We start from the raw sequence: 12,786 nt of genomic DNA, 5'->3' as shown, positions 1-12,786 counted from the left end.
ATGTATCGCCAATCAACTTGGCAACGCTGCAGGGACTCCAGAACAGCCCAGATTTCAACCGAATCAAAGGCCTTCTCATAGTCCACGAATGCAAGACACAGGGGCCGATTATACTCTTTGGACTTCTGTAATCTGCCGCACTGTGTGGATGTGGTCTATGGTGCCATATCCGGTCCGAAACCCGGCCTCTTTCGGGGGCTGGTTTCAATGACGGTTCGTGATCACTCTTTAAAACATCTTACAGACGTAACTCAGTAGGGATATGGGACGATAGTTCTTCAGCAGGGTCTTGTATCCCTTTTTAAAGAACAAGTCAACCACACTCTTACTCCACGCACTCTTACTTCGGGAGAACTCCCCCTTCGAAGAGGACAGAGTTTAAAAGCTTCTGGAGTTCCCTGAATACCGGTTTACCTCCTCCTTTTAATAACTCTATAGTAATACCGTCCTCTCCAGGGGCTTTTGCAATTTTAAGCTGTTTAAGAGCAATCTCGATTTTGCCAACACTGACTTCAGGCAGGTCTTTGACGAAATGGCGTGTTAATGTAGCTCTAGAATCCTCGTTTTCGGGATAAAGTCGAGATGCATGCGATGCGTATAACCGGCCGTTAGTCCTCTACTTCCGAAAGTACTGCCGGCTTGGAAGAAACGACTTCTCCACTTGCTGTGGTCGCCAGGTGGCTTGGGATTGTTGGTCTACCTCTCGGAAGTACATTAGGTGGCCTAATTCGATAGTTACGGTGTCCTCTCCCTCTCTACGGACTTCACATAGCCCTAATATGTGCCACCTAATTTTCCCAAGTTCTACCTCAAGTTGCGCTAGATGCGAGTCAAGCCGTAGCGTGCGCCCGTTGTACGTCGCAAGGGTCAGTCGGTTGTGGTGGCCTCCCGTAGCCTGGTGATTCTTAACACCCCCCGTCCCGTCATTACCATCGTCGCCACCATGACGAGGAATAGCGGGGCTGCCGGGAACTGGGGGCCGTGGCTTGCGTGAGTGCTGCATATGGAGGTTATTGCCCATAATCGCCAATCTGTGCAGGCGGGTTGGCGATCGCAGAACGTAGCTACTCGCACCGGTGACGCTGCTGCCCGTCACCGGCCTGTGGTATTTAGCTACGCCTATTATGTTGATGGTTATACCGCCATCAGTCGGTCGCCAGAGCCTCGTTTGCTGGTCGGCAGGATGCACCACAGGCAGGTGAGGTTGGCTTGGGGCGCTAGGTTGTAATTTTCGCCCCCTTACAACCCAAAGAATTGAATTCTACCGAATAGAATCGACAAGAAAATCAGTACAGTTTTTCAACGATTAAAACTACAGTCATGTTAGTTAAATACAATTATATATGCATGTAATATATCCCTCCTATTTAAATCGTCTATATATCTATCAATTTAAGACATCCTAATTTAAATCTAGAGTCAACACAAGAGATTTAAACAAATATGGCCCAGTGGTTAGAACGCGTGCATCTTAACCGATGATTGCGGGTTCAAACCCAGACAAGCACCACTGATTTTTCATGTGCTTAACTTGTATTTATAACTCGCCTCGTGCTAATTTCAACTAAATTCTGCCACATCAATCAATTGAACAAAAATTCATCGAATTGGAACACAATCCTGTAATTATATGTATAGTGTGGCATTAAATAAATAAATGTGAATCAACCAATCCGGACTGGAGAAGCGTGGTGTAATATGCTCCTAACCTTCTCTTCATAGGGAGAGGAGGTCTTAGCCCAGCAGTGGGATAAGGGAAATTTACAAGCTGTCACTTACAAGGAGTGGGAGAAATAAAACAACACACATTACATAGAAAAAATACGATTTATTTACACAGTAAATAAACTAAGGCTAACCCAGCTCTTATCGTTATTGTATAAACTCTATCCAAGGCATATTCTTTGAAATGATCATTTGAACCAACGCAGACTTAATCTACAGCGCAGCCAATGGCAAGGGGCGCGATGAACCTTATTCGTATGTTATTTGGGCTTGGGGGGGGGGGGGGACATACATTAATACATTATTATATTATTATAGTACGACACAACTTAGATGTCGCATCGGCTATAATCGTAAAACCGACCACATCCGAAATAAGTACGTTATCCCAAATTATCAATATTTATTTCTCATGCGAATATGATCTTTGCACAAACGTAATACCTTTTAATATCATATGACCTAATATATTCGCCAATTTGACGCCTCGATTTACATGCACTTGCTTTCTCTGACGCGTGAATCTATAGCGACGAATAGCGTCGAATGGCGCGATAGGGAGCTATTTCTATTGGTTGTGTAAATCGGCAGTAATCGGTTTTATTTTCATTCCATTGCATTTTCCGATGCTACATCTAATTTGTGTCGTACTATACTTACTTACTTATATTTTATTATATATTATTTATTATATATTATGTATATATTATTTGAAAAAAATATATATATATCAGTGTGGGCCACGTCTCCCAAGAAGACGACAATAATGATTTCCAGCGAAGATCTGCTGATGTTTAGTATAAAATATAAAACGCCAAAATGTAATTGAATATAAAATTTAAAAAAAGGCACGGGCATCTGCGAGCCTGCGGATGTTGTAAATTAAATTAAAAAAAAAAATACTATACTAGCGACCCCCCTACAAACACGGGTGCAGTACTGATACTAAATATACTACAGAATTTGTTCTAAAATTATCAGCGTTTCCTTACTATATTGTCCATCGTTACACAGTATAAAACAAAGTCGCTTTCTCTGTCCCTATGTATGCTTAGATCTTTGAAACTTCACAACGGATTTTGATGCGATTTTTTTTAAAAGATAGAGTGATTCAATGAATAAAAGTTAAGGTTTCATCTCCTTGCCATTGGAAGCAATCATATGTAACATACTATATTACACGGGGCTGACAAAAATATATTCTTAGTATTATCATTACAGTTATATAATTGAGCTAATTTCATTCGATAACACTTCACATATATATTCGCCTGAGGTGGTCTGCCGTTGTGATTGCGTTGCACTGAGGACATATCTTCTTAGCGCGCAGCGACTGCAACCAACAGACCTGGAACGGATAGACAACACATACATTAAAATCAAAATCAAAATAAAACTTTATTCGAGTAGGCTTTTATAAGCACTTTCTAATCGTCATTTTACAATTAAGTGAAGCTAACACCGGTTCGGAAAGTAGATTCTACCGAGAAGAACCGGCAAGAAACTCAGTAGTTACTCTTTTTTAACATTTAAAAAATACAATGTCATGTTTATTAAATACAATTATTTAAATTAGTATATCCTGCTTGGAAGTCAACAGGTATTAACGCTTTTTTGTCATCTATAAAATCTTGTATCGAATAATATGCTTTTTATCTCTGATAACATAAAAGAAACTGAGTTCCTAGCCGCTTCTTCTCGGTAGAATCTACTTCCAGAACTGGTAGTTCACTTAATTATTAAATGACGATTCAAAAGTGGACTGTAATTGTAAAAGGTTTTTGTGATCCCAATGTAAGTAGCTGACGCACTTGTGTTATAGAAGATCAGAAGTAACGACGACACAATACAGACCCGAGATGACATAGAAAAATAATGATTTTTTTTAAATCAACTCAGAGTGGCGTACCCATGAAAACTTGTGTACACAACTCGACCACGGTTGTGGATTAAAGTGTAGTCATTTTTTAATCGACCCCTAAGAGGGTAACGTTTTCCCCCTAAGGGGGCAAGTTTGTGTTTTATCAATCAGCTAGTATATTACCTCGCAGTACACGTGCCAGCACTGTATCGAGACGGCCGGGGATGTGTACGGACCGAGGCAGATTAGACACTTCGCCTGAAAATCAAATACAATGTATTAATATTTGGTTCAATTGAATCATCGGTCGAGTCGAGATGGCCCAGTGGTTAGAACGCGCCGATGATTGCGGGTTCAAACCCAGGCAAGCACCGCTGATACATGTGCTTAATTGGTTTTTATAATTCATCTCGTGCTCAGCGGTGAAGGAAAACATCGTGAGGAAACCTACATGTGACAAATTACATAGAAATTCTGCCACATATGTATTCCACCAACCCGCATTGGAACAGCGTGGTGGAATATGTTCCGTTTAACCGATGATTGCGGGTTCAAACCCAGGCAAGCACGACTTTGTATACGTGCTTAATTTGTGTTATAATTCATCTCTTTCTCGGTAAAGGAAAACATTGTAAGGAAACCTGCATGTGTCTAATAAATATAATTTAATCGAAATTCTGCCACATTTGCATTCCATCAACCTGCATTGAAAGAGCGTGGTGGAATATGTTCCAAACCCTCTCCGTAATGGAAGAGGAGGCCTTATCTCAGCAGTGGGAAATTTACAGGCTGTTGACTTTACTTTACTTTAAGTTCAAATAGAACGACACATTTTAAACATGTCGGAAAATAGCAACAAAAAATACATAAATAAAAAGTAAAAATAAAAAAACTCTGTGTGAAGCCGGGACAGTCGCTAAATCATTACAGTTTTGTAGCAACTAATTAATATTGTAATACAATAACCACACTCACTTCTAACGACGAATTCTGCTTTTTTTCCAAATCTTTAATTTTTTCCTTCAATGCTTGTATCCTTGTCTGTAAAAAAAAAATCAATGAAAACCGGTGGTAACTTCACTTAATTGTTAAATGACGATTCAAAAGCGCTTGTAAAAGCCTACTTGAATAAAGTTTATTTTGATTTTGGTGACGCTTGTCAGTTGGCACTGTAAGGCGCGTAAAAATTATTTTGTTACATTTAATTTTCCCGCCTTTTTCACTGTCATGTGTCATATTCTGTTTTTGAACATTAGAAGCTTGTGTATTGCATTTAAGTTTTAAACAAGTTCTAAGCTATTTTTCACATATAAAAGTACTAGTTTTGCATTAATTATTAACAAATTCGTTCCGATACACTTAATACGGATACACGGAAAATTCAATAAAACCGATCACTGCCGATACACACAACCCAATAGAAACAGCTCCCTATCGCGCCACTCGACGCTATTCGTCGCTATAGATTCCCGCGTCAGTTCGACCCGAGACAGCGAGTGCGTGTAAAGCGACGCGTCGGATTGACGAATATATTAGGTCGTATGATATTACACGTTATTGCGTTTGTGTGAAGATCATATTCACATGAGAAATAGATATTGATAATTTGGGATGGCGTACTCAATTAGGGTGTGATCGGTTTTACGAATTTTGCCGATGCGACATCTGAGTTGTGTCGTACTATAATATGCTACCTCAGCGCTTGCTTCCACGATTCCATTCGGTTTCAAGGGCGCCTCCTCCATCACGTCATCAGCGTTTTGTTCCGTATCCTCATCATCAACGGGAATATCTGCCTGGAACAGAATTTTAAACTAAATTAAAGAAATGATAATTTAAATAAACTTACTCAAATGAATAATGAATAGATCCTGACTAAGGGACTATTGTATATAGATTATTGTAGATAGATATAGACTATTGCATATAGATACGGACTATTACAGATAGATATAGACTACTGCAGATAGATACAGACTACTGCCGATAGAAACAGACTATAGCAAATATATACAGACTATTGCAGATATATACAGACTATTACAGATAAATATAGACTATTGCTGATAGATACAGACAACTGCAGACAGATACAGACTATTACAGAAAGATATAGACTATTGCAGATAGATCCAGGCTATTGCAGATAGATATAGACTATTACATATAGATACATACTACTGCAGATAGATACAGACTATTACACATAGATACAGACTATAACAGATAGATATAGACTATTACATATAGATACAGACTATTACACATAGATACAGACTATTACATATAGATACAGACTATTACACATAGATACAGACTATTACATATAGATACAGACTATTACACATAGATACAGACTATTACATATAGATATAGACTATTACAGATAGATATAGACTATTACAGATAGATATAGACTATTACAGATAAATATAGACTATTGCAGATAGTAGACTATTAAAGATAGATATAGACTATTACACATAGATACAGACTATTACATATAGATACAGACTATTACATATAGATATAGACTATTACAGATAGATATAGACTATTACAGATAGATATAGACTATTACAGATAAATATAGACTATTGCAGATAGTAGACTATTAAAGATAGATATAGACTATTACACATAGATACAGACTATTACATATAGATATAGACTATTACAGATAGATATAGACTATTACAGATAGATATAGACTATTACAGATAAATATAGACTATTGCAGATAGTAGACTATTAAAGATAGATATAGACTATTACACATAGATACAGACTATTACATATAGATACAGACTATTACATATAGATACAGATTATTGCAGATAGATTCCACACTAATGTGAACTGTGATAATGATCAATACTATGAAGAGAATTTCCTAGTGAGTTATTAAAAGGTAACTTACATCTGGTGCGATCCGCGAAGGCGAGTACTGCGGCGGCCCGTAAAGCTCCGTGTCTTCGTCGCCGTCCACGACCTGGGGGATTTATAACATTAAATGTAACACAGAGTCGAGATGGCCCAGTGGTTAGAACGCGTGCATCTTAACCGATGATTACGGGTTCACATACAAGCACCGCTGATTCATGTGCTTAATTTGTCTTTATAATTCATCTCGTGCTCAGCGGTGAAGGAAAACATCGTGAGGAAACCTGCATGTGACAAATTTCATGGGAATTCTACAAATTTTGAATTCCTCAAACCCGCATTGGAACAGCGTGGTGGAATATGTTTCAAAACCTTCTCCTCAAAGGGAGAGGAGGTCTTTAGCCCGGCAGTGGGTATTTACAGGCTGTTGTTGTTGTTGTTTTGTTTGTTGTATATGTAACACTAGCTGTGCCTGCAACTTCGACATTTGAATTTAACGAAAAAGTTATTTGACAGCTCGGAAAAATTTACTGCAACTTATTAATTCTGTATTAGACAGGTTTTGTGATATTAAACCGTTGTTATGAGGCCCCCGACGTGGCAGCGGAGTGGGGCCATGCGAAAGGACTGCGTCACTTTAATATTATTTTATATATAATTCTATAATAGCCTAAGTTACTCCTCACTACATCAGCTATATGACAGTGAGAGTCCCGCCAAAATCGGTCCAGCGGTTCCCAGATTCACAAAAATTGGTAAAAGTAAAGTAGCATACTTTTGTTCATATACCGTGAATACATATGCATTTAGTACATAGCGGTTATTTTAATATTACAAACAGACACTCCAATATTATTACATCTAATAAATGAAGGAAAAAGTAGATAAAGGATGAGTCTCACCAGAGCGCGGTCGGTGGAGGCCCGTCGCACGCAGGTGGCTGGGCGCGCCTCGGAGCCCTGCAGCGCCGCGGCACGCACGCGCCACTCGCCGCACCACTGGTACTCCGCACCGAAGCCCGAGGGCTCATCGTTCTATTCGATTCGAAATAAAAACAACTATTTCAATATTTTTCTCATGAATGTGGTCATGAAGAAATAAAATTCGATCACTGATAACGTTATCACTTCACAACGAGCTTTAATTTCTTAAACGTTACAGGGTCTACTTATTTATTATTGGTATTAAGATAGTTTTCGTACGAGGTCTTTAACGCCCCGTACCGCAGGAATGGAAAAAATTATAAAAAGATTCCGCTGCCAATTTGTTAAAACTTTTTTTATGGTATAGGTTAGCGGACGAGCAGATGGGCGACCTGATGGTAAGTGGTCACCATCACCCATAGACAATGACGCTGTAAGAAATATTAACTATTTCTTACATCGTCAATGCGCCACCAACCTTCGGAACTAAGATGGTATGTCCCTTGTGCCTGTAGTTACACTCGCTCACCCTTCAAACCGGAACACGACAATACTGAGTGCTGTTGTTTGGCGGTGGAATAACTTATTTTTTGTTATTGTTTAAATGTAATAACAATGTTACTTTTTGTGAATAAATTGTTTTCAATATATCGTTATCTTGACTAATTTTGATGACAGCGCCCAAATTCAAGTAAGACTAGAAAAGTAAGAAAGAATATACTGAGAGCCCAGGGCCGTATTTAGGGGAGGGCAACCGGGGCAACTTCCCTGGGGCCTCCACATTAGTGGGGGCAAGAGTTTTCAGCAAGTTAACAAATACCAAGATATAGTCAAATTATAATCATGTTATTATTTAATATTTTAGTTACCGATACAAGTAAATAAATCATAGCTTACTGATTGAAATAAAAAATTCATGATAATATAATTATTAGGTTGTTCACGCTTCTGTTTGTCTAGGGCCCCCACTGCTTTGTGGCCCGGGGTCTCCAGACCTTTAAATCCGACTCTGTGAGAGCCAGTGTTACAGACTTACAGTATAGTGGCAAACGCCATATTAATGACTTCTCTACAATATTATGCACCTATTATACATATAAAGCCTACTCTTGAATCACTCTATCTATTAAAAAAACCGCATTAAAATCCGTTGCGTAGTTTCAAAGATCTAATCCAGTAGTTCCCAAACTTATTTTTCTCGTGGACCACTTTCAAAATTTTATTGGTTTGGTTTTGGTGCTACATTTCTACCACATACTTAAGGTAGCCAAATAATATAAATGGTGTCGGTTCGGAGTTCTGTCCCTATATTCCGATAGGTAAAATAAAAACGAAACATGGTACATTTTCTAAGACTTCACTTATTAAAAGAATAGAATTACAAGACAAAAATTAATAAGGTAATAAATATAACTATTCTTACAATTTTGCTATTTACTTTCAAAAGCAAATAAATTTTCGGGGGCCCCCATTTTTTATTCACGCATATGTAGACCTCCATTATTTCTCCCGTGGAACCCTAGGGCGACGGGTCCCAAGAACAAAATCTTATGGAAAAATAAGACAAAATCGACTTTATTGTTAATTAGTAACCTGTATAACATTAATTACACGGTAGTGTGTTTGATTGTTTGATTTGATTGAATGACCTTTGATCAAAAAACCTTCGAAATTTATTCATAAATATAGTTTTACAAAACTTTAAGCCATCACACTGTAAAGTAGGAATTTCGAAGATACGATTTTGTTCTTGGGACCCGTCGAGGGGTTCACCTGGCCCACTTTGGGAATCACTGATCTAATCATACATATGGACAGACAGCGGTAACTTTGTTTTATACTATGTAATGATACAATTATAACAGTAACCAACCTCAACGTCTATGCTTCCATCCTCCGAGCTTGTATCCGGTATATCTTCGTCCATCTCCGCTCCTGTTCGTTTCAGACACCGCAGAGCGTGCCTCTGCAGTCTTGAAACGGGTAGGGTTGCATTACACACAGGACACTCCCCCTGTTGTGGTGGGGGACTTCGTCGACGGGCCCGCAGTCTTTTAAGACGGTTTGTGTGAACTCGCTGAAACAATATATCAGTATAATTAATGTTATGTCCTATAAATACTTATATATTTAGAACCGAGAAGTGTCATGAGATGGTCTCTATAAGGTGGTAACCACTTACCATGAGGTGGTAGAATAGGGTACTTTTGGTGATGAAAAATAAATTTTATTATAAAGTTAATAATTATGTAGAAATATACATATACATTACTTATATACAGAATTTAACACAAAAGTGGATGTAGCTTTCCTATTATGTGAGTGTTTTTTACAAATTAATATAAATTAATACATGACCTAATAATGTTTATTACAATAAATATTAAGTACTTTCATTATTTAAATTATTTATATGTTTTTTGTTAATTGTTATACTACAAAATACTCTTTAATAAATGTATCCCCTAAAAAAATCTCCTGTATATCTCCAATTTCCAAATCTTTAGAGAAAATGCTGATGTTGGCACTATTTACTAACATTAAATCAATGTGATATAATTAGTACGTTAACTAAGTTATGGTATTCACTATAAAGTATGTAAAGTCTTACTTTGGAAGTCATATTAAAGTAAATAATAAGTTGTGAAGTGTAATAGTGTATTATAAAGGAACCACCAATTGGAAGAAGGAAATAAATGCAACATATTCACTTTTATACACTCTTACATTCTTTAAATGTAGGGCTAAATATTACACATTTAAGGCAGGTCTGTCAGTGAATAAATCAGGATTGATATTTTATTAATAATCATTGCTGTCTTATAAGATTATAAGTTGAATGCAAAAAGTTATGAAGTAATTTTTTTATTTACCCCCGTTCCTATTTTTTTTTGGATTTATTCCCTTCTTCCAATTGGTGGTTCAAATAAAGATATGTTAATTAAGAACTGTTTGCTGTTTGTTTTGTCTTTAGTCCTTATTTCTCAATATAGCTTATTCCAATCAAAGTAAGAATAAAGATAACCATACCTTAAGATTTGCATATTAGATTTTCTAATAACTCAGCTATATTATACACTACAAAGAGCTTAAAACGATTTCTCGAGGACCCCACCAAAAACGTGTTTTAAGTGAGAAAGAGTATTATGCAGGATAAGGAAAATAAAACGAACATACTACATGTATTTTGTTCTTATTATTTTAAATTAAATACAAATGTATGTACATTCAATACATTATTTAAAATAATAACTTATTTTACTGGCAAAAAGCAGTGTATTATGCGAGAAATCTTATTAAGTGTGATCATATTAAATGGATTATACTGTATCTTTATTTCTATTACACTTAACTACTAATAAACACTCCCAAAATTCAGATAACAGATTCACAAGAGTAAAAAGTGCATTTTTTTTCTATTAAATACCAAAGACTAATCAAGATCACGTCCAATAGTATTAAAAAAAAAAAATTTGGCTTTTCTACTGTTATGTTTTGAATAGAGTGTAAGAACATGCACACTTATAATATAGTATGATGTTTGGTGAGTATTAAGTATATGTATTAAGTAAGCTGTCACACACACCAAGATAATAGAGGCAGCTTGTTTGTTTTACTTACAACTAGCTGTGCCCGTGAACTTGAATGCATTTGAATTTAACAAAAAATGAAAAAAAATTGTAGCCTAAGTTGCTCTCTTTTATATCAGTTATCTGCCAGTGAACAAACAGACGGATAGACTGACAAAAATTGTAAATAATGTTATTTTAGTATACATACCATATATAAATACATATACATTGAATAAAAATGGACTATTTTAATATTACAGACAATTCACAGACATTTCAATTTTATGTGTAGAAGTACAAAAATAATGTGCAAATCTGAATATATAAATAACTAGTTATAGCTTGTGGCATTTTAGGATTTAGTTGTCAGGTAGCCTATGTGTTATACTAATGTATAAGCTATATCATTTAAATCCATTAAGCAAATTATGCTGGAATAAGTAACAAACATCTTTACATAAAAATCTACTAGTAAGATAAGATTGTTTGAAGTCTCTTACAATATTCAATAACCATACATCTAGTCATTTTTTTGCTTTCTATTAACTAAAATGCATATAAAATTTTTAGTTGTATATTATTTTAAATCTTTGTAAATGTTAATGAAAAAAAAAAAAAAATCTATAAATAATTATTTTCATATTTGGAATTACATAATTTGTGAAAAAAAACCAGTTGTATTTTTTTATGGCAGATTATTAAAAACATTGACACCGTTATTAAAAAAAATCGTTTTGAAATAGTTTTGAAATAGTTAATCTAATGTCTAAGGTTAATATAGACATTGTCTATATTAACCTCGATCTCAAAACTAAAATTAAGTTTCATTAAAAAAAATAAAAACTTTTTTTTTAAATTTCGCGACTGATATTTCGGCGAAGGTATTAATTTTCAAATTCGACTACAGTACTTAAAAAAAAAAATTTTTTTTTTTTCTAAGCTTGTTTACCTGATAAACATCGCTGCCCAGGCACCCGCTCACGTCAACATCACTCTGATTATCAACACTAGAACTAGATCCAGGCATTGGATTAGAACTTCCCGGACTATTAGCACTTAACTTACGCTTAGAACCACCACTAGAAAGTTTATTTAGCCTCTCTACTTCGAGACATAAATGAGTATCTAATTCACCCTGTCTGATAGTACAGCTGCATACAGGACAATTTGGAAGTTCAGTGACTTTTTTCCTACTCCTAACACAGTTTAAAATAACGTTATCATCGAAAACCGAAGCAAAATTCGAATTTGGAATTGTATTTGAACTTCCTTCCATGTTATACATAACTACGGGTAACATTTCAAATGTTTGTTGTTGATTCACAGTTCAAAATCTAATAACATCGCGGTTTTTGATGAATTATATTATAATTTGATTATTTAACATCGTTTATAGAAGTTCGATGATGATGTACGAACTCGTCTTGTCGACACCGCCGTCATTATTTACGTAATTTACACTAATTATTGTAACCGAAACAATAATAAATAAACGCTAAGTGTTTTTTTTATTGGATGGCAATTGACATAACATTTTGATTGCTGACAGCTGTCATATAATGCAATAGATCTTTAGTCTATGATCTATGATGATCATTGCAATAAAGATTGACATACACTATAATGTATGGTAAGTACTTAATAAGCTAAAATTTCTTTTATTTTTTAATGAATTTCTTTTTCGTGGCTTATAGTAGCGGCCCTAGCCGAAATTATCGTTTAAAGAAAAAACGTTATGCAGAAAAAGAGATATTTTTTTCTTTCTGTCTCATTATATTATATAACTTTTTTTGTATATTATATGTTTTAATTTGTATCGATA

At 35.6% G+C, this 12,786-nt stretch overlaps 1 protein-coding gene across 1 annotated transcript; it reads right to left on the bottom strand.

Moving 5' to 3' along the window:
- Positions 1-2,798: 2,798 nt before the first annotated feature.
- LOC124542145 (E3 ubiquitin-protein ligase Rnf220) lies at positions 2,799-12,503 on the bottom strand. The gene is made up of 8 exons (XM_047120081.1): positions 11,914-12,503; positions 9,266-9,469; positions 7,372-7,503; positions 6,507-6,578; positions 5,281-5,382; positions 4,562-4,627; positions 3,770-3,844; positions 2,799-3,073 (listed from the first exon to the last, which is right to left on the bottom strand). Exons 1-8 carry the CDS (start codon positions 12,262-12,264, stop codon positions 2,981-2,983), a joined length of 1,095 nt encoding a protein of 364 aa, XP_046976037.1. The 5' UTR covers positions 12,265-12,503; the 3' UTR covers positions 2,799-2,980.
- Positions 12,504-12,786: the final 283 nt, after the last annotated feature.

Source organism: Vanessa cardui, chromosome 30 (genome assembly GCF_905220365.1).
Source record: "Vanessa cardui chromosome 30, ilVanCard2.1, whole genome shotgun sequence".
Lineage (NCBI taxonomy): Eukaryota > Metazoa > Arthropoda > Insecta > Lepidoptera > Nymphalidae > Vanessa > Vanessa cardui.
This window is presented reverse-complemented; position numbering and strand designations above follow the sequence as displayed.

Coding starts and splice junctions, on each gene's coding strand:
- LOC124542145 (XM_047120081.1), bottom strand. CDS start 12,264: ATGTTACCCGTAGTTATGTATAACATGGAAGGAAGTTCAAATACAATT. Junction 9,470..11,913: donor TGGGCAGCGATGTTTATCAG/GTAAACAAGCTT, acceptor ATATTGTTTCAG/CGAGTTCACACAAACCGTCT. Junction 6,579..7,371: donor CCTCCACCGACCGCGCTCTG/GTGAGACTCATC, acceptor TAAATCCCCCAG/GTCGTGGACGGCGACGAAGA.